The following is a 20,438-nucleotide window of genomic DNA, read 5'->3' on the forward strand; positions in this document are numbered from 1 at the left end:
GCAGCTTTGGGACAAGTGATTCAGACCCTGGGTCTGTGTTAGAGCAGACTGGAGTGCCTGGCTCAGCAAGACAGGGTGCTGGAGTCCTGAGCTGGCAGGGAAAACAGGAGCAGGGGTAGTCTTTGCACATCGGGTGGCAGCTCCCAAGGGGGTTTCTGTGATCCAACCCGTCACAGTGGAATCTGAGTCATTCACCCCATCAAAGAGAAACAATTCACTCGAATGCACTTATATTACTTTATTCTACTGTGGGTAAAATTACAGGACAGAGGGTGAGTGTGGGGTGGGGTCACTAGACCGATACGCAGTGTTGGGGCTCTAGAGAAATAGAGACTCTCCAGGGTCAGTGTTCCATGGCAGTGTCCTAGGGATGGCGCTGTGTTCATGTCACAGAGGCCAGGGCCACCTGGTTGTTGGCCCTGTCGAAGACAACGTAGTACTGGCGGATGAAGACATCTCCAAGGATCCAGAGCTCTCCAGAGGAGGTGGGGACGTCGATGCTTTCAAAGCCAGAGCTACAAGAGCCAGAGTCCTGCACCAGGAAAAATAGGACATAATTATTGGGCAGGAACTTCAATAATCCCTTGAGTTATCATCCTGTAGAGCTTGCACATACCTGTGCCTGTGCCTGTACCATCTTCTGCTGGGCTCTCAAAGCTCCCAAGCTAAGGAGCATTAGGCTGGGTCGGGGCTTTGATGGGAGATCTCTATGGGCCATAGGGAGTGGCACTGGTGAGTTGGTCCCCAATGTTTGGAGCTATTTAGATACCTAACCCCTATTGACCTACCTTTGTGGATCTGGGCCTCAGAACAGCCTCAGTGCCTCAGGGGTGAGGGTCTGAGGCTAAGGAGTGCAAACTTTCAAATGGGAAGAAAAGCAAGGTTCTTACCACTTCTGTTCATGACACATCCCTTGGGGAGACAAAGCATGCTCTCCCCAGGCTCCTGGCCGGATTCCAAAGGGAGCAATTACTTTCTGCCACCAGAAATCCTGCTGTGATTATAAGTGGATTTGGACTTCCCCACTACCTGCTATCAGCTGGTGTTGTGTGCTGTTAAACAGCTTACATGTTCCTCCCCAGATGGGAGCAAACTTTTATCATGGGGGAGGAAAACTCCTTCCTGATGTCCAGGTACCCATGCCCTGGAGCGCAAGGCAGTGATCTCTCTTGATCTAACCTCCCAGCTTGGGTAGCTGCTCATTTAATTCTCTCCCAGCCCAGTAAGGCCCCTGCCCTGGTGATCTCCTACGGTGGCCAGCTCTACAGGCTGCTTTACTTCTCTTGCGGTATGTGACTTTCACTGTGGGCCTTCCTTGATTTTGACCGTCCCTCCCCTTGGATCCCTTTGGGGGAAGAGCTCTCTACCTCCCCACTCTCATACTGGGGACAGAGTCTGAGCTGCGTCTCAGTGATGCTCCTGCAGGCTCATGCCGGCTGTGCAGGGGGCAGTTGCCAGCATGCTCAGTGCAATGGCCTCAGGCACAAGCCCTCGTTAAGAGGCCCCAAGGCGGCTTTCTGAGGAGAACACTCACATCAATGATGTAGGCACTGGCGGGCACAGGGAACTCGATGCCATTGATGTTGAAGACGATGTTGGGCAGGCTGCTCATGGCACTGCAGCTGATCTGCAGGGAGGAAGTTAACACATGGAGGAAAGGTTAGGCATGTCTTGGCCACTAGGCCCTCCAATGAGAGAGATGGAGCATCACATCCATGTGTAGCAGATAGCTCTAAAAGTGTCCGTCTCTGATCCCTGCCCTTACCGTGCCATCGCTGGCGCCAATGTAGGACTCGATGTTGGAGATGCCAGTAGAAGGCCCAGCCAGCAGAGAAGTGCCAGTGTCAATTATAGCCTGGCAGCCACTAGAGCAAGCAATGGTCTCTCCATTCATGGTGATGCTGGAAGAGAGAGAGTCAGGGGGGACGTCCCTAGAAACACTCCCAATCTCATTCCCACTCAGCCCACGAGGCAGCAGTGAGAGGCCTGCAGGGTGGAGCTGCCCCACCGCCCCCTTGCTACGACTGCCAAGAACTTTCCCCTGATGTTTCAGCCTCAACCTTTCTTGGCTATTGCCCGTTGCACCTCATCCTACAGCCTTCTGAGACTGTGACCGATCTAGCCTGGGGGTCACAAACAGATGTCAAGGGGTCGTGACCACCAAGCCCTTTCCTTTATTGCTAAGCAGAACTGGCCAGATGAAGGTTCCTGGTGTGGACGAGGTGGAGAATGACTGATCTAACCTCCTCGCTGGTGAGCCCCTTTCCTATAGCTCCAAGGAAGGCATGATTCTGACTCCCGTGTCTCTCATCTTGTCTAGACTCTGTAATTTAAGCTTCCCCTACATCTCCTTTTGCCTGTCTCCTCAAGGTGGCACAATGAAGGGGAGGCCAAGGGGTGGGTGATACCTGTCCATGGTGATTTCCCAGTAAGTCTCAGCAGAGAGAGGGATCCAGTTGAGGCTCCCAGAGTAGTAAGATGAGTCGATGCCACCAAACATCACGAAGCTCCCACTCTGCTCATCACTGGAGAAGGGAGAAAGGAGAGTCAAGGAAGATCCATGAATGATCGGCTAACAAGACAATAGGAAACGCGCCGTCTGTTAGAAAAGGACCACAGCTGGGGAGTGCTGGGGTAGAATCAGAGCTGGGCACATCAGCATCTAGTAGCAGAGTAAGGACAAGATGGTTGGATGAAAGCGGTGTCTCACCCCCTATTTTAATATCACTTTCCCCTGTCTCTTGCTAGATCTCAAAAGCTAATCATGATTGGACCTGCCCTAAAACTGGATAGGAAACCTTCAAGGAAAGGCCCAGGTGTTTGAGGCAGTGGTGTCAGTCACTCAGTAGGTGCTGCTCTTTCCTCTGAGTCAGTACCAAGTAGATAGTTCTGTCTGGTGCTAGAAGATGCTAAGTGAGGGAACCATGTGAGTGACACGTTTGGGGGAACTTTTCCCCCAGGAGTCAATGTAATACAGATGACCTACTTCGGCACTGGGCAGTGCTTGATGTGGCCCTGGGCAGTGCTTGATATGGCCCTGATGCTTTAATATAATCATTAGAGATAGTAGTGTTCATTTCTGATCCCAAAAACTTACATCACCAGCACAGAATGTGTGATGTTGCACTCCATATGATTTTATGAAAATATGCTAATGAGTGTGAATATAATGGAACTGGAATATGCTTCATGCAAAAGGTCTCTTGTAAGGTATCATTACAAAGCTTATAATCTACTGAGTATGTTCATCCTATTTGTATAAATGTATCATTCTTGTATCTGAAACTAGAAATATGAAATATAACTCTGAAGTCCCATTGTAGTTATGCAAAGTGTGGGCCATTAATGGTGGTTTGGAATCTTGATGGCTCCCATCAACTAGGACAATTGGTTGTAAATGGCTCTGTTTACTTGCAAGCCTTCCTGTCAGTCAGGCCAGGAAAAATGAAGGCTTGGAATCTCACAGGACATGTGAGCTGATACTGCAATCCATCTTAAACCTGGGGCTTTTCCATTTAGAAGAAGGCATAGGGACCGAGAGAGACAAAAGATTCCTGCCTTGTATCAAAGCTATAAAAGGGGGTGGAACAGAATAAAGGAGGCTTCCAGTCATGAGAAACGCCTAGTTTCCACCTAAGATGCCTGTTGGAACTAACAAAGACTGTACCAGCGAAAGGACTGGGCCCAGACTAGGAAGGAGTCTAGTCTGTGAAAGAAGCTTATTGGAACATCTCTGAGGGTGAGCTTTTACCTGTAATCAGTTTCTTAATGTATTAGGCTTAGACTTGCATGCTTTTGCTTTATTTTGTTTGGTGACTTACTTTGTTCTGTCTGCTATTACTTGGAACCATTGGAAGTATTAAATCCTACTTTTTATATTTAATAAAATCACTCTTGTTTATTAGTAAACCCAGAGTAAGTGATCAATACCTGGGGCAGCAAACAGCTGTGCATATCTGTCTATCAGTGTTATTAGAGAGCGGACAATGTATGAGTTTACCCTGTATAAGCATTGTACAGAGTAATACGAATTTATTTGGGGTTTGGATCCCATTGGGAACTGAGTGTCGGATGCTGGAGACAGACTCATAGACTCATAGACTCATAGACATTAAGGTCAGAAGGGACCATTATGATCATCTGGTCTGACCCCCTGCATGCTGCAGGCCGCAAGACCCTTCCCTGGACTCTACCGTTGAAGTCCCCAATCCTGTGTTTTAGTGACTTCAATCGGCTGGGACCCTCCTGCTAGTGATCCCTGCCCCATGCTGCGGAGGAAGGCGAAAAACCTCCAGAGGCTCAGCCAATCTACCCTGGAGGAAAATTCCTTCCCGACCCCAAATATGGCGATCAGTAATACCCCGAGCATATAGGCAAGAGTCTCTAGCCTGACCCTTGTTGGCCATTATGCTGTTCATGTACCATTGCTTGGTTTTCCTTGGCTACTATGTTTTACCATTAAACCATTCCCTCCATAAACTTATCCAACTTAATCTTAAAACCAGACAGGTCTGTCACCCCCACCGTTTCCCTCGGAAGGCCGTTCCAATATTTCACCCCTCTGATGGTCAGAAACCTTCGTCTAATTTCAAGCCTAAACTTCCCCCCGGCCAGTTTGTATCCATTCGTTCTCGTGTCCACATTAGTACTAAACTGGAATAATTCCTCTCCCTCCCTTGTATTAACCCCTCTGATATATTTAAAGATAGCAATCATATCCCCCCTCAGCCTTTGCTTTGTCAGACTAAACAACCCAAGCTCCTCTAATCTCTTTTCATACGACAGGTTTTCCATTCCTCTGATCATCTTAGTCGCCCTTCTCTGCACCCGTTCCAGTTTGAGTTCATCTTTTTTAAACATTGGAGACCAGAACTGCACACAGTACTCCAAATGAGGTCTCACCAGCGCCTTATACAACGGAAGCAGGACCTCCCTATCTCTACTAGATATACCTCGCCTAATACATCCCAAGACCGCATTGGCTTTTTTCACCGCCACGTCACATTGCCGACTCATAGTCATCCTGCGGTCCACAAGGACCCCTAGGTCCTTCTCCTCTTCCGTTACTTCTAACCAATGCGTCCCCATCTTGTAACTAAAATTGTTATTATTCGTCCCCAAGTGCATCACCTTACACTTTTTACTATTAAATTTCATCCTATTTCTGATACTCCAATTCACAAGCTCATTCAAGTCTCCCTGCAGAATATCCCTATCCTCCTCCGAGTTTGCAACTCCTCCCACCTTCGTATCATCCGCAAACTTTATCAGCCCACTCTTGCAATCGGTCCCGAGGTCAGTTATAAATAGATTAAATAAGATGGGTCCCAAAACCGAACCTTGAGGCACTCCACTAGTAACCTCCCTCCAACCCGACAATTCACCCTTTAATACGACCCGCTGCATTCTCCCCATTAACCAATTCCCTATCCACCTCTGGATTTTCATATCGATCCCCATGTTTTTCATTTTAACCAATAGTTCCTCATGGGGTACTGTATCAAACGCTTTACTGAAATCCAGGTATATTAGGTCCACCGCATTTCCCTTATCTAATAAGTCCGTTACTTTCTCAAAGAAGGAGATCAGATTCGTTTGGCACGATCTGCCCTTCGTAAAACCATGCTGTAATTTATCGCATTTGCCATTAACTTCAAGGTCCTCAACTAGTTTCTCTTTCAGAATCTTCTCCAGCACCTTGCACACTACTGATGTTAAACTAACAGGCCTATAGTTACCCGGGTCACTTTTTTTCCCTTTCTTGAAAATAGGAACCACATTGGCTATTCTCCAGTCTAACGGGACTACCCCCGAGTTTACAGATTCATTAAATATAGTCGCTAATGGGCCTGCTATTTCCCGCGCCAATTCCTTCAATATTCTCGGATGAAGATCGTCCGGTCCACCCGACTTAGTCCCATTAAGGCGTTCTAGTTTTGTTTCTACCTCGGATGCGGTAATCCCCCATCCCGTATGCCCCTCTGTAACGGTGCTAGTATCCCTAATACCTTCATTGGCCTCATTAAACACCGATGCAAAATATTCATTGAGATATTGCGCCATGCCTAGATTATCTTTAATCTCCTCTCCGGCTATAGTCTTCAGCGGTCCCACTTCTTCTTTCTTTGCTTTCTTCCTATTTATATGGCTGTAAAACCTCTTACTATTACTTTTAATTCCCCTCGCTAAGTCCAACTCTTCCCGGCCTTTGGCCTTTCTCACTCTATCTCTACATTCTCTGACTTCACTAAGGTAAGTTTCCTTACTGATCCCTCCCCTCTTCCACTCTTTGTACGCTTTCTGTTTTTTCCTAATCGCCCCTTTCAGCCGGTCGCTCATCCAGCTCGGTCTAAGTCTCTTGCTTAGTAATCTTTTTCCCTTTTTGGGGATACAGGCCTCTGACAGCTCTTGCATCTTTAACTTAAAGTAATCCCAGGCTTCTTCTGCCTTTAGGTCCCTTAATACGTTTGCCCAATCCACTTCCCTTACCAGTCCCCTTAATTTGTTAAAATTGGCCTTTTTAAAATTATAAACCCTAGTCTTTGACTTAATTCTGGTACTCTTTCCATTTAGTTTAAAGCGAATTAGCTCATGATCACTGGAGCCCAAGTTGTCCCCCACTACCACTTCCTCAACAAGGTCCTCACTACTTACCAGAATCAAATCTAAAATGGCCTCCCCCCTCGTCGGCTCAGCTACCACTTGATAAAGGAATTGATCCGCAAGCACATCTAGGAACATCTGAGCCCTATTATTGCTACTAGCGTTTGTTCCCCAATCTATATCCGGGAAGTTAAAGTCCCCCATAATTACACAGTTTCTATTAGTATTTACCTCCCTTAATACATTAAACAATTCCTTATCCATATCCTGGGTCGATCCCGGCGGTCTATAGCACACCCCAAGCACTATCCCCGGAGAGGCTCTAGTAGTACTTTTACCCAGCTTGAGTATCGCCCAGACGGACTCTGTGTTATCTATTCCATCCACTATTATTTCTTTACAGCTTATTTCACTATTGACATACAATGCCACCCCCCCACCTTTACCTTTATCCCGGTCTTTCCTAAACAGCGCATACCCCTCCATACCTGCGTTCCAGTCGTGACCGCCATTCCACCACGTTTCAGTTATTCCTACGATATCCGGTTTCAATTCTCAGACCAAGAGCTCCAATTCCTCCATTTTATTACCTAGGCTTCTCGCATTGGTGTACAAACAGCCTAATGTATGTCGTTTAGCCTGTCTCCCATTACTAGCACTGTATGTTGCGGGCCTCTTTGTGTTCGTCCCCCCTGTCCCTCCTATGTCCAATCTCATCTCCCCGGCTATGTCTCCTCTTATTACACTCAGCTTTTCAATACCGGAAACTGGCGTGGAGATTAACTGTGCATCTCCCAACCATCTCCCCAAACTTCCTAGTTTAAAGCTCTTTTGATAAGATGAGCCAGCCTCCCTCCCAGAAGTCTATTTCCTTCCCTACTCAGGTGAAGCCCATCCCGTGAGAACAGGTGTCTGTCCCCGAAAGCCTCCCAGTGGCCATACATCCCAAAGCCCTCCTTATAGCACCACTCCCTTAGCCAACTATTTATCCTCACAATCCTATCAGCCCTTTGCTGCCCTTCCCTCGGAACAGGCAGAATCCCACTAAAGATAACCTGAGCCTCTATCTCCTTGAGAGTCTTCCCCAGCCTGGCATAATCTCCCTTGATTCTCTCTAACGAGAACCTAGCCGTGTCATTCGTTCCTACATGAAGGATTATCAAGGGGTTCTTACCTGCTCCTTTTAGGATCCTTTTCAACCGCAGGTCCACATCGCGTATCTTTGCACCCGGTAGACAACACACCCTTCTGTTCTCCGGGTCCGCCCTGGTCACAGGCCTGTCCAATCTCCTCAGTAAAGAGTCTCCAATTACATACACCTGCCGTCGCCTGGCAACAGTGCGATCTAGTAATCTAGTCTCTGCTGAGCAGTTTTTGGTTAAAGTCTGCAACTTCAGGAGCGTTGACCAGACCTGGGTCTGTGTTGCAGCAGGCTAGCGTGTCTGGCTCAACAAGTCAGGGTTCTGGAGTCCCAAGCTGGCAGGGAAAAGGGGCTCAGAGGTAACTTCAGCACCTCAGGTGACAGTCCTAAGGGGGTCTCTGTGACCAAACCCGTCACAGCTGCTTTGGGGGAATTCTGATGCAAACGTTGCAGGGATCACTCAGTGTGAGAGGCGCTATAGGAACAGTAATCTCACTGCAGCAGATGGGCTGTTTCCAGCCCTGACTTACGAGCTCAGGTAGACAGAGAAGAGGTCCTGGGACACCAAACCCTCATTCATCATGTTGTCGAAGACGGGGGTAGCTCCAGAAGAGGCGATGCTTGGGAAGGCCAGACCCAGGATCCCATCAAATTCGGAGTACTCAAAGGCTGTGCCGGGCTCAGTTTCACTCAGGCCAAAAATCTGTTTGGTGTCCACAATTCCTCCAGCCTTGGGGGAGAGATGGGGACAATCAGACACATGCTACGTCTGAGGAGAAGCTGTTAAGTCCTACCAGAGGGAAATTCATAGGTGGGGAGTTCTCAGAGGCTGAACTCTGTTCTCCCCCCATATAGGAGTAGCCTATGAATGACGATTACGTGTGTAGGCGCTAATGGGTCTGACTTTGATTTCATTCTTTGTAAAATCGTTCAACTGAAGTGGGCAGAGTTACCAGCATGAGATCAGAATGAGGCCTCAGCATTGAGAATAATTTGAATGGGTATTATATGTATTAACAATCCTATAAAAACCCTTTGATCACGTAGGATTTAGCAGTTGTTCCTATTCTGGATGCCACACTCACTCCACACTTCATGCCAACAGCAGAGGGAAAACTGAGATCCTCCTCCTCTAAAAGCCTCCCTGCCATACAAAGGAGAAACTCCTATAGTCACTGACTCTATAGGACCTATAGAGGTCCTATAGAGGACCTCTGATAGCTTCTTTGATAGGATAACGAGCCTTGTGGATAAGGGTGAAGCTGTGGATGTGGTATACCTAGACTTTAGTAAGGCATTTGATACAGTCTCGCATGATATTCTTATCGATAAACTAGGCAAATACAATTTAGATGGGGCTACTATAAGGTGGGTGCATAACTGGCTGGATAACCGTACTCAGAGAGTTGTTATTAATGGTTCCCAATCCTGCTGGAAAGGCGTAACGAGTGGGGTACTGCAGGGGTCTGTTTTGGGACCGGCTCTGTTCAATATCTTCATCAACGACTTAGATATTAGCATAGAAAGTACGCTTATTAAGTTTGCGGATGATACCAAACTGGGAGGGATTGCAACTACTTTGGAGGACAGGGTCATAATTCAAAATGATCTGGACAAATTGGAGAAATGGTCTGTGTTAAACAGGATGAAGTTTAACAAAGACAAATGCAAAGTGCTCCACTTAGGAAGGAACAATCAGTTTCACACATACAGAATGGGAAGAGACTGTCTAGGAAGGAGTACGGCAGAAAGGGATCTAGGGGTTATAGTGGACCACAAGCTAAATATGAGTCAACAGTGTGATGCTGTTGCAAAAAAAGCAAACATGATCCTGGGATGTATTAACAGGTGTGTTGTGAGCAAGACACGAGAAGTCATTCTTCCGCTCTACTCTGCTCTGGTTAAGCCTCAGCTGGAGTATTGTGTCCAGTTCTGGGCGCCGCATTTTAAAAAAGATGTGGAGAAATTGGAAAGGGTCCAGAGAAGAGCAACAAGAATGATTAAAGGTCTTGAGAACATGACCTATGAAGGAAGGCTGAAAGAATTGGGTTTGTTTAGTTTGGAAAAGAGAAGACTGAGAGGGGACATGATAGCAGTTTTCAGGTATCTAAAAGGGTGTCATAAGGAGGAGGGAGAAAACTTGTTCACCTTAGCCTCTAAGGATAGAACCAGAAGCAATGGGTTTAAACTGCAGCAAGGGAGGTCTAGGTTGGACATTAGGAAAAAGTTCCTAACTGTCAGGGTGGTTAAACACTGGAATAAATTGCCTAGGGAGGTTGTGGAATCTCCATCTCTGGAGATATTTAAGAGTAGGTTAGATAAATGTCTATCAGGGATGGTCTAGACAGTATTTGGTCCTGCCATGCGGGCAGGGGACTGGACTCGATGACCTCTCGAGGTCCCTTCCAGTCCTAGAATCTATGAATCTATGGCACACAGCAGAGCAACTCTATTCCATACAGTAGGGAGCAGAAGTGCTGTACACCCTACCCTCTTCAATATGAGTCAACCTATGAGATGCACTCTGTAAGTGGGTAAAACAGAATCTAAATTAACATGATACAAAAATTCAGATGATCTCTGGCTTGCTCTGTGTTTCCCACCTCTTTCTCTGGTTTTATCTGCTCTCTTCTCTACCCTTTCTCTATCCCCCTCTCCCGGTTTACTCCACGTGGAATTCCTCTTTAGATTCCTAGATGCGTCTTGTCCTCATAACTCCTAATCTTGATCCTTTCTTGTGATTTACCTGGACGGTGTCGTAGGCCAGGAATCCGGTCATGCTGCCACTGCCATACTGGATGGAGAGACTCTCATTAGTGGCCTCATAGGTGGAGGAGTCTGATGGGTTGAATTTGTTGTGGTTTGCTGCAAGTACAGAAGAGTCAGATGGTCACAGACTGACACTTGTAACTCTCCCCATGTGTTGTATAGAGAGCCTGGATGCCTAAACAGGCAATGAATTCCTTAGTGGGGACAGGGTGCCTAAGAGTCAAGCATTGCAGTGCTCAGCATTGCCCCACCTAAGTGCCTTTGTGGATCTAGCTTCTTGTCTTACTGTTTCCCCTCTAACACCATGTAGTACATGGAGGAACAATGGAGGGAGATCTACTGCTCTCTGGCTTCTGAGGTGGATAAAAATAGACGATTAAAAAAAATCCTATTTAAAAAATTAACCTTGATATTAGGATAACATAGGCCTAAACTTACTAAAATTCACTAAAATCATTTAAATTACATACAAAGGTTACTATTAAGCAGCGCATGTTTTCTGCCTTTAAAGAAAGTCAACGGAACTGGTGGAATTTCAATGCTCTCATAATTTGGAAACAGAATTTCTTCAGGTGCTAAACAAGCTTTTGACAGCAGTAGCCTCTTCTGCAAGTGCAGAGCGAATACTTTCTTTATATCTGTTTATTAACTAGTTCAGTTCACGGATTAGTTCATTCCAACTTAAGAAGTTAATTGGAAATTGAAAAGCGGGAATGCCTGTTTTCCTCTTTCTCTGAGTAAAAACTAGGTGCGAGAGGATGAGATCTACAAGTTCTAAAATCTTGAAGGACACGCTGATCAGAAACAATCAGTTCAATTCACTAATTACAGATAACACTTCCTTTTTTTCATAAATCTGTTATTTTTAAATGCAAAACATGTTTTGATAAATTTTTCTTTCTTATGTATCCAGCCCATTCAAAGGAGTTTTAACTAATTTTTTTAAAACGCTGGATTTTGCATTTTAAAGTGAATTCCAATTTCCATCCAAATTGAGTTTGACACAAATCAAAAAGTAATTACATAGTAAATAAGAAATGCATCCCTCACCATTCTCTAACATAATTAAACAACGTACAAATTATTTATCTGAATAATTGTATATTAAGCTATATAATTGCGTAAACAAATGAGTATTGACATTGTGCATCTAGGGTTGCCAACCCTCCTGTTTCACCGGGAATCTCCCGAAATCAGGCCCTATCTCCCGGAGGCTACTGAAGTCAATCTGGGAGATTTTAGTCTGCTAAAAGTCTGGTGGCGCAGCAAGGCTAAGGCAGGATCCCTGCCTGCCCTGGCCCTATGGTGCTCCCAGAAGCAGCCAGCACGAACCTGCAGCCCCTGGTGGGAGGGCGAGGGGGTCTCTGTGCGCTCCTCCCACCTCCAGCGCCAACTCCGCTGCTCCCATTGGCCGGGAAGTCCAGCCAATGGGAGCTGTGGGGTTGGTGCCTGCAGGCAAGGGCAGAGCACGGAACCGCCCCACCCGCCTTGGGGCCATGCTGGCCATTTCCAGGAGTGGCATGGGACCAGGGCAGGCAGGGAGCCTGCCTTAGCCCTGCTGCACCACTGACCGGGAACCACCCGAGGTAAGCGCCTCCCGGACAAAGCCTGCACCCTACACTCCAAACCTCTGCCCCAGCCCTGAGCCCCCTCCAACCTCCAAACTCCCTCCCAGAGCCCACACACCACACCCCCTCCTCCACTCTGACCCCCAGCCCTGAGCCCCCTCCCTCACCCAAACTCCCTCCCAAAGCCTGTATCCTGTACCCCAACCCCCTACCCTAGCCCAGAGCCCCCTCCTGCACCCAAACTCATTCCCAGAGTTCACACCCCTCCCCCCTACTGCACTCCAATCCCCTGCCCCAGGCTCAGCCCAGTGCCCCCTCCCACACTCCGAACCCCCTGGCCCCAGCCCAGAGCCTGCACCCCAACCCCCTGGCCCAGCTGGTGAAAGTGAGTGAGGGTTGTGGAGAGTGAGCGACAGAGGGAGGGGGGATGGAGTGAGTTGGGTGGGGTCTCGAAGAAGGGACGGGACTGGGGAGGGGCCTTTGGGAAGGGGCACGGGCGGAGCAAGGGTGTTTGGGTTTGTGTGATTAGACAGTTGGCAACCCTAAGTGTATCCCCTGATTAGCTAAATAAAGTACCAAATATAATGTAAAGGCTATATTTAGTTGCAAATCAACATGTTTATAGTGGTAACAAACCAGTGAGAATCAACTTCCTTTAGAAAAATAACTAAAAAGTACAAATGCAAAGTAAGATTAAAATCAATTATTTCAATTAAGGTTCCTCCTTACTAATGTAAATCTCTATGATTTCAATCAACCCGCCCAGCAGGAATGCCAAGACAAGAGGCGTTACAGGTGACTTACTGCAGGCTGTGCTGGAGCAGTACACGGAGGGCACCCAAAGGTTGGAGGAGCCGGTGTCGAAGAGGACGGAGAACTCCTGGGGTGGGGTGCCGATGGAGATGGTTCCATAATACTCCATCTGCCAAAGCAGGACAAAGAACGATGTAAAGAGAGGGATCCATTGCCATCCAAGGGCTAGATCTGTAGCCGGTGTAAACCTTTATAGCTACACAAGCTGATTTACACCAGCTGAGGGTCTGGACTATGGTGCCCTCGCTACAGGCTCAGCCTGACCTGGTGTTCCTCTGCCATCACTTTGCCAAGCATGGCTCCTAGCACCTACTGGCATCTGAGGCACAGAGTCTTTAACCCTAGTCCCCATAAATATCAGGGTGTGAGAGGGGACGGTGAGTAGGGGGAGCCAGCAGACCCTGGGAGTGCTGTTCCCAGTGCTCTTCGTAATCTCATCCAATCAGGGCTGGGTGGCCCAGCACAGGTTCTTAGCAGCAGCAAAATGGGAGCTTGGTTGGAAGCACATGGGTAAGGAAGTGCGGTTGGGGCACTTTTGGGAGGAGGGAGAGATCAGCTCTTGGCAGAGAAGTGGGAAGCTTTGATGAGGAAAGGGAGGCTACAAGACCTGCTCTCCTGCCATACTCACGTCCATGTAGTTTGTTAGGGGCTCACTGGCAAACTCATTGGACAGGTTGGGGAAATACTTGGAGGCCACGTTGTAAGGGTGATTCCTCAGGAAATCCTTCAGCAAGCCATGTTCCTTAAGGTTCTGCCTCAGGGATTTCCCCTTCTTCAGGGAGACCCTAATCAACAAGGGTAGAGAGAGAGACCGATCAATAGGAAATAAACAATAGACAAGCCTTGTGTTCAGAGCCTAAAGTGCAATCCAGCTTTTACATTGCACTGAGACCCCTTAGTACACCTAGGATTATGAAAGGAGTGCAAAAGAGTTGGGTGCCCAGTGCACTGAAAGTCAATGAGAGTTGGGCACATAATTCCTGTAGGACTCTTGGAAAATCCCAGCCTATATGTACTAGAAGAGAGATGGCTCAACGTTCTGGGAGCTGTACTAATACATAGAAAGAGACAGTTCCTGCCCTGTAGAGGTTACTGTTGAAATAGACAAAATGGACAAAGGAAGTATGATCCGCCACCTTGACTCCATCAACTATGCTGTTCTGCTTGAAATCACGTTCTCCCTTAACTTCCATGTCTCTCCTCTCATGGTTCTCCTCCTACATCTGTAATCACTCCTTTGATGCCTTCAGAGGATCCGCCCTCCAACTTTGAGCACATAATTCCCATAGGATCCTTGGAAAATCCCAGCCCATGTGTACTAGAGATGACAGAGAGATGACCCAGAGGAAATAGACAAGATAGACAAAGGAAGTATGATCCGTCACCTTGACTCCATCAACTATGCTGTTCTGCTTGAAATCACGTTCTCCCTTAACTTCCATGTCTCTCCTCTCACGGTTCTCCTCTTACATCTGTAATCACTCTTTGATGCCTTCAGTGGATCCACCCTTCAACTTTCTGTGGGGATCCTTCATCCCTGTCTGTTATCCTTCTACCCCTTATCTCTGTGCAATCTTATCCACAAACATAAATTCCACTACTGTATCTCTACCGATAACTCACAAATCTACTGCCCTCCACTAGACCTGTCTCCTCATGTCCAAACTGAAATCTTGGCCTTGTAGGCCAGGCTTGATGGGAGTAATTGAACATGGGGGGAGGCCTCATTTTTTGGGAGACAGGATTAGGGAGGTTAATAGATCAGCAGGCTAAACACAGAATGTCTGTGCTAACTGGGACAGGTAAGTGGGTGGTAAGCCAAGAGACAGAATGGCTGAACTAGCCAATATAAGGCAGGGAACATCAAGGGAATCATTTACAAAGGACAGAGTAACAATGTACAAGATAAGCTGGGAACATAAAGATGAGTAAATCGCACATGGTGTGGATAGAGTATGCTGTAAAGGGATTGGTTCCTACAAAGTAACCAAGCCAATCCCAAAATGTGTGATACAACATATAGTAAATGCAATGAATGTGATGTAAAGTATGTAAAGGAAGCAGGATTTCCTCACTCAGGTGTCTTTAGTTGGCATAGTTGGATCTGTGATGCACCCTGCATCCACCCCCTGCAGTTGAGTCTGATCAGCCCAGCGTAGCTTTACTGTATGCCAACTAAAGACACCTGAGTGAGGAAATCCGGAGTCAAACTGAGTGCTTGGGAAGTCAAGTAGGAAGGGGTCTCGGAAGAAATTCCAACAGGCCTGTCTCTCTGACATTTCCCCATGGATGTCTCACTGTCAGCTCCACCTCAAAATGACTAAAACAGAGCTCCTAATTTTCCTCCTTCCATCAACCCCTCCCCCACTATTTCTTTCCTTGATCATTGTCGGCAACCACACCATCCTGCCTCTCACGCAGGCCATATCCTGGTGTCATCTTCAACATGGACTTTCCTCTAGCTCCTCACGTCCGGGCTATGTCTAAATCTTGCCAAATCTTCTTGCATAAGCTCTCAGAGACACAGCCTTTCCTTCACACAGCTATAGCTCTTGTCCTAGCTCTCCTCATTTCATGTCTTAGTTGCTGCAACATTCTTCTCCCTGGCCTTGACAAATGCCATCTTGCCCTACTCATGTGCATTCAGAATGCTGCTGCAAAGATAATTTTCCTAGTGTGTCACTTTGACCATGTGTGATGGCGTGTCCTCCCAACACTCCCCCTAAAGGGGTTAAGGTAGGCCAGAGGGGCCAATTAACCTATTAGGCAGCAAGATGGGGAAATTAAAGCTGAGAGAATAGCCCTGATTAGAAGAAGCTCACCTGTACTGGAACAGGCAGGGCTTCCATAAAGCCCGGGAGCAGACAGCAGAAGGGGGCTGCAGGGAAATAGGCTGCAGTCACTCCCTAGGAGAAGGGAGGCATGTTTTGAGACTACAGAGGCAGGTAGCCTCCCTGGGAGGAGGAAGCTGGGAGGCTGGCCAACCCAGAGAGGGGAGGAAGCCAGATTGGTAGGAAAGCCTTAGGGAAAGTGGCAGCAAAGATCTTGGCTGCTGATTAGAGGGTCCCTGAACTGGAACCCAGAGTAGAGGACGGGTCCGGGTTCCCCTAACAGCCCCTGGGGTAGTGGCACCAGCTGTGCAGGGAATGGGAAGACTGCCTGAGCCTAAGAAGGGACTGTGATACCCCAGAAGGGGAAGCCACATGGTGATCTGGACAGAGGGCCAAGTCACGAAGAGGCAGCAGCAGTAGTTCCTGGAGTGACAGAAGGTCTGCAGATCAAGAGGAAGCAACAAAGAGATGGAGTGCAACTGCAGAAAGGGGTGTTGGCCCCACAGAACTAATCCCCAGAGAGGCCAGGAAGAGTTACTATCCAGCAGTGAGTAGAGCATCCCGTGACACCATTAAAGTCCTCTCTTTGCATCTCTCTATCTCATCAGACATAAGCTGCTTGTCTTTACTTTCAAGGCCCTTCACACTCAATCAATCCCACCCTACCTCTCATCCCTCATTTGCTATCAAGCTATTGATACTCACCTCCCATTGACCCATGATGCCAGCCTCCACTGCCCACTTGGAAAATTTCCAATCAAGAACCTTCATGCTTCCTCCCACCTGCCCCCTACAGTTAGGAGGTCCTCCCCATAAACATCTGCAGAGCTACCTCACTGTCCTCCTTCAAATCCCTCCTTAAAACCTCTCCTCTGTCATGATGCCTATAAAAAAACCCAACACTAATAAAAGTTTGGCTGCTGGTGTGCAGAGACCGCTGTCCCTCATGTACTTGTACTCCCCCATTGGTCTGTCTGTATCCATCTGTTGTCTCTTATCTCATACTAAGGTTGTTTTCTACTTAGGGAAGGGACAGTGTTCCAGTGCCTAGCACAATGGAGTTCTGGTCCATGACTTGTGGGTCCTAGATGCTGTGATAATACAAATTTAAAAATTTTATTAAGATGATGTTAAAAAAAAAAGTGAACAGAGTTTGAGCATAGAAGTTTGTGGTTATCAGGGAATAACATACGGATTATCGAGGGTGCAAAGTTTGGTTTAAGATCACATAGCATAAGGAATACATACATAATCTGCAATATCCCCGATTGGGGGTAAAAGGTTGATGGGTCAACGTACAGGCATTGAGATATGAGGGTATGAAGTTCATAGAGTGGCTATGTTCGGGTGTGGAGTATAATGAGTGGATATGATGATGAGGATGGATTGACCCTCATTTGGTGAGATTTAATGTTCAGGGAGTTTATGGTTCCAGTTCATATGATCCAAAATAAACACTAATATTATCACAGAGAACTGATCCCCAGAGAGAGACTCCATCACTTCCCCATGGTCACATATGGAGTCTGTATTAGAGCCAGGAATTAACCCAGATCTCTCAAGTACCACTCCAGTGCCTTAACCACAAGACCTTCCTTCCTCATTTCTCTGCTATAACACAAAGCTAAGGGGTAGTTCCCAGTTGCTGCCTATACATGAATGGAAAGTAGAGAAGAGAGTGAGAGAGGTGCAGACACTCCCCTTGATAATCACACATTGCTATGTAGAAAGCCAAATTCAGCAGCCCAAAGTGGTGTGTTCCCCCAATACTCACTTTGTCACCCGGCACTGAGAGAGCGCCACCAAACTCAGGAGCAGAAGCCACTTCATGATGTTTTCTGACACACAACCAATGGTGATGAGTGGTGAATGTAGAGAAACGCCTGGGTGCTGCTTCTTATAAAACACAGCCCAGAGCTTTTCTTATCGCATTAATAGCCCTGATAAGAAATGTAAACCTTCCCGATAAGATCTTCCAAAATGTCCTTAAATTAAATTTTGGAGAACACTCAAAGTCCATAGATTTCCACCTTCACTTGGCTGTGACCTGAAAATGGGGCATCGTCTAGAGGGAAGGTGTGAGAGTTCAGGGTCGTCTAAGCTTTGAAAAGCAATGCCTGGGGGTAGCTTTAAAGAATGGGACAGGAGGCACAGAAGAATTGCAATGGGATACTGAGACATTCTCTACTTGGTTCTTCATTCCAGTCTGGCCCCATGTTGTGAGAGAGGGTACCTCAATGGGACTGGAGCCTTCCACACTTTGAGCACCAGTTACAGTACAGCCATGTAATGAGTAACGGGTTTCTTTATAGGAATTGGGATATGGAGCTTTACGCCTCTAGGTAGTTTGGTCTGAATCTGAGCCCAGGTCAGCACAGAGAGTTAAAGTCTGTGGACTGGGAAATAGGATGTAGGGCCTGCTCACAGTATGAGCAACTGTCTGACTTGGGAATTCGATATGGAGCCTTTCACCTCTAGGGTGCTGGTTCTCGCTCACCCAGTTCAATAGCAAAAGTTTTTGTTGCCTGACAGTGCTTGGGTGAAATATGGTGGTGGTCTCCATCCATCTCCTAGAGGGACAGTTGAGGGTAGGGAAGGATGGGGTGTGATTACTTATTTGGGAGTGAGTGGACAGTGCAATGGTGGATGAGTGTGACATGACTACCTTCAATGTGTCTGATGGCAAATCATAAATTGTGCTTTGGAATAACAAGGCTAAGGTATTGGTGGGCTATGGTGGCCATTGTTGAAGGGCAATAAGGAAGCAGATGTCACGGAGGGTAAGGTCACCATGCCTTAGACCTTACAGGGAGAGAAAAGGAGGAGATCCTGGATGGCCCCCAACCTGGAGTCTGATTCCCTGGCCCTGGAAGAGATGATAGGTTCAAGTCCAAATGGCCTGAATGGGTGGGGTGGCCTGACTTCTTAGCCCTGACAATGCAGCCATCCTGTTCCTGGCAGGAGAATATCCACAGGAGTTGGATCTATGCCATATGCCAGGAGCAGCTGCTCTATCTGAAATAACAATAAAAATCCCATCAGATTAGACAACAATGTTTACTTTCCATTTAGCACTGCCAGGCTCCTGATAAGCAAACACATCATGAGCCACATTCCCTCACCTGCTAATCAGGGCCTAATAATCATAAACCCACCGTGAACCCATATGGTGGAAATCCTGGCTTGAAATAAAGATCCTTTTAAGAAGCATCACAACCAAGGTGACTGGCCATCTGACAAGTTCAGGAACAGAAGAGGGAGCTGTTTGCTTCTCATTGTGTCTCAGTCCAATCTGGCCACAAGCTGGGGAATCAATTGGGTTTAGCATACAGAGCCTTCCACTTCTAGGCCTCTAGGTCTAGTCTGAGCCCAAGTCAAGTGATGGATGTTTGGTGTCCCTATGTCTGATGAGTGGGGAGAGGGGGTGGGTCTCAGTCTCAGACCCTGGTGGGACAGGTGCCCACATAGCCAGACAAATTAATCATAAGGGGCACTAATTGGGCCTCTTTATCTCAGTAAATAAGCCAGAGATCAAATAGGTCATAGAAACCAATCCCCCTTCATTTCCCCCACCTTTCAAGGTAACCCTTCCTATAAGGGCTGAAGCAGATTGAGGAACCTGGGGATACTGGAGTTTTGTGTCCGGGACCTTTCCCCAGTGCTGAATTCCCTGTGAGAGTTCTATCCCTGATGCCCCTTCCCTTCAGCTCCCTGTCTGGGTGATGCTGTGTGTACCATATCGCCTCCCGCTGGTGGCCCTGTTAATGCTGACAGTCTAGAAATCATGGCGATTCTATTCCAGTGATTCAATGCCCTGATCAAAATATTTGATGAATATGCATGAGCTCTCCTACAGAAACAGCAGAAAATGTCTCGATTACAAGAATTTAAACCTGACAAAGCTTCAGCGTGGAACAAGTTTTAGGAACACAAGAATTGCCATGCTCCTGGCTGGCTCTGGTTTGGTGCCAGGTAGCTCTGAGAGCTTCTAGAGCCTCTGTTTGTTCCTTCTCCTGGTCTGGGTGGAGGGCTGTGCGGTCTTCAGGAAACACTCCGGCCCTCTTCACTCAGTCACCTGCCTCTGCTTCACAGGGCGTAGGCTTCTGCAGCGCTCTCCCCCTGCCCCCCCGCTCCCCAGATTTCCTGTGTCTGGGAAGCTGAATGCTCTGAAAGGTACAATTCCCAATATCCAGCCACAACGTAATAACAACAACATTTAACAAAACAACATTTATGTAGCTCAGTCCTCCAAACACTTATAACCATCCTACTAACGAACCTTGCTAATAATGTTCAGTTAATCTCTCAGGTGCCCTGTGCTGCTTTCCCTGCCAGATCAGCACTATTGTTGTCAGAAAGCAGTGAGTCCATTTTGTTCCAGAGATGACATGTTTTGGGGCTTGGTTGTCTTGACCTGTTACCTAACTGAGACTGTCTTGGGTCAAACATCTGACCCAGCGACCCTCCTCCCTCTCTTCTGAAAGTTGGAGAGGTGTCACCTATCCCTCATCAGTATGAGTCCATCTGGGGTGACAGCCTCATACAACTGCAGGGCAGTCTTAAGTTACATGACTAGATAATAGTCCCACAGTGAGTGCAGGGGACTGGACTAGATGACCTTCCAGTCCTGTGATTGTTCGATTCTATGACACCACCACTGTTGGTAACCATTGATTTCCATTAGAGATGTGGGGTGCATCATGTTCTCCACAT

At 47.3% G+C, this 20,438-nt stretch overlaps 1 protein-coding gene across 1 annotated transcript; it reads right to left on the bottom strand.

Annotated features, from left to right (window-relative positions):
* Positions 1-218: 218 nt before the first annotated feature.
* On the bottom strand, positions 219-17,582 carry LOC128836380 (pepsin A-like). Its single transcript, XM_054026616.1, has 9 exons — positions 17,500-17,582; positions 13,523-13,679; positions 12,886-13,003; positions 10,491-10,609; positions 8,275-8,474; positions 2,409-2,525; positions 1,766-1,901; positions 1,535-1,627; positions 219-532 (listed from the first exon to the last, which is right to left on the bottom strand). The coding sequence occupies exons 1-9, from the start codon at positions 17,553-17,555 to the stop codon at positions 383-385; spliced, it is 1,146 nt and encodes a 381-aa protein (XP_053882591.1). The 5' UTR covers positions 17,556-17,582; the 3' UTR covers positions 219-382.
* Between the last annotated feature and the right edge of the window lie 2,856 nt (positions 17,583-20,438).

The sequence above is a fragment of the Malaclemys terrapin genome, chromosome 4 (genome assembly GCF_027887155.1).
Source record: "Malaclemys terrapin pileata isolate rMalTer1 chromosome 4, rMalTer1.hap1, whole genome shotgun sequence".
In the NCBI taxonomy this organism is placed as follows: Eukaryota; Metazoa; Chordata; order Testudines; family Emydidae; genus Malaclemys; species Malaclemys terrapin.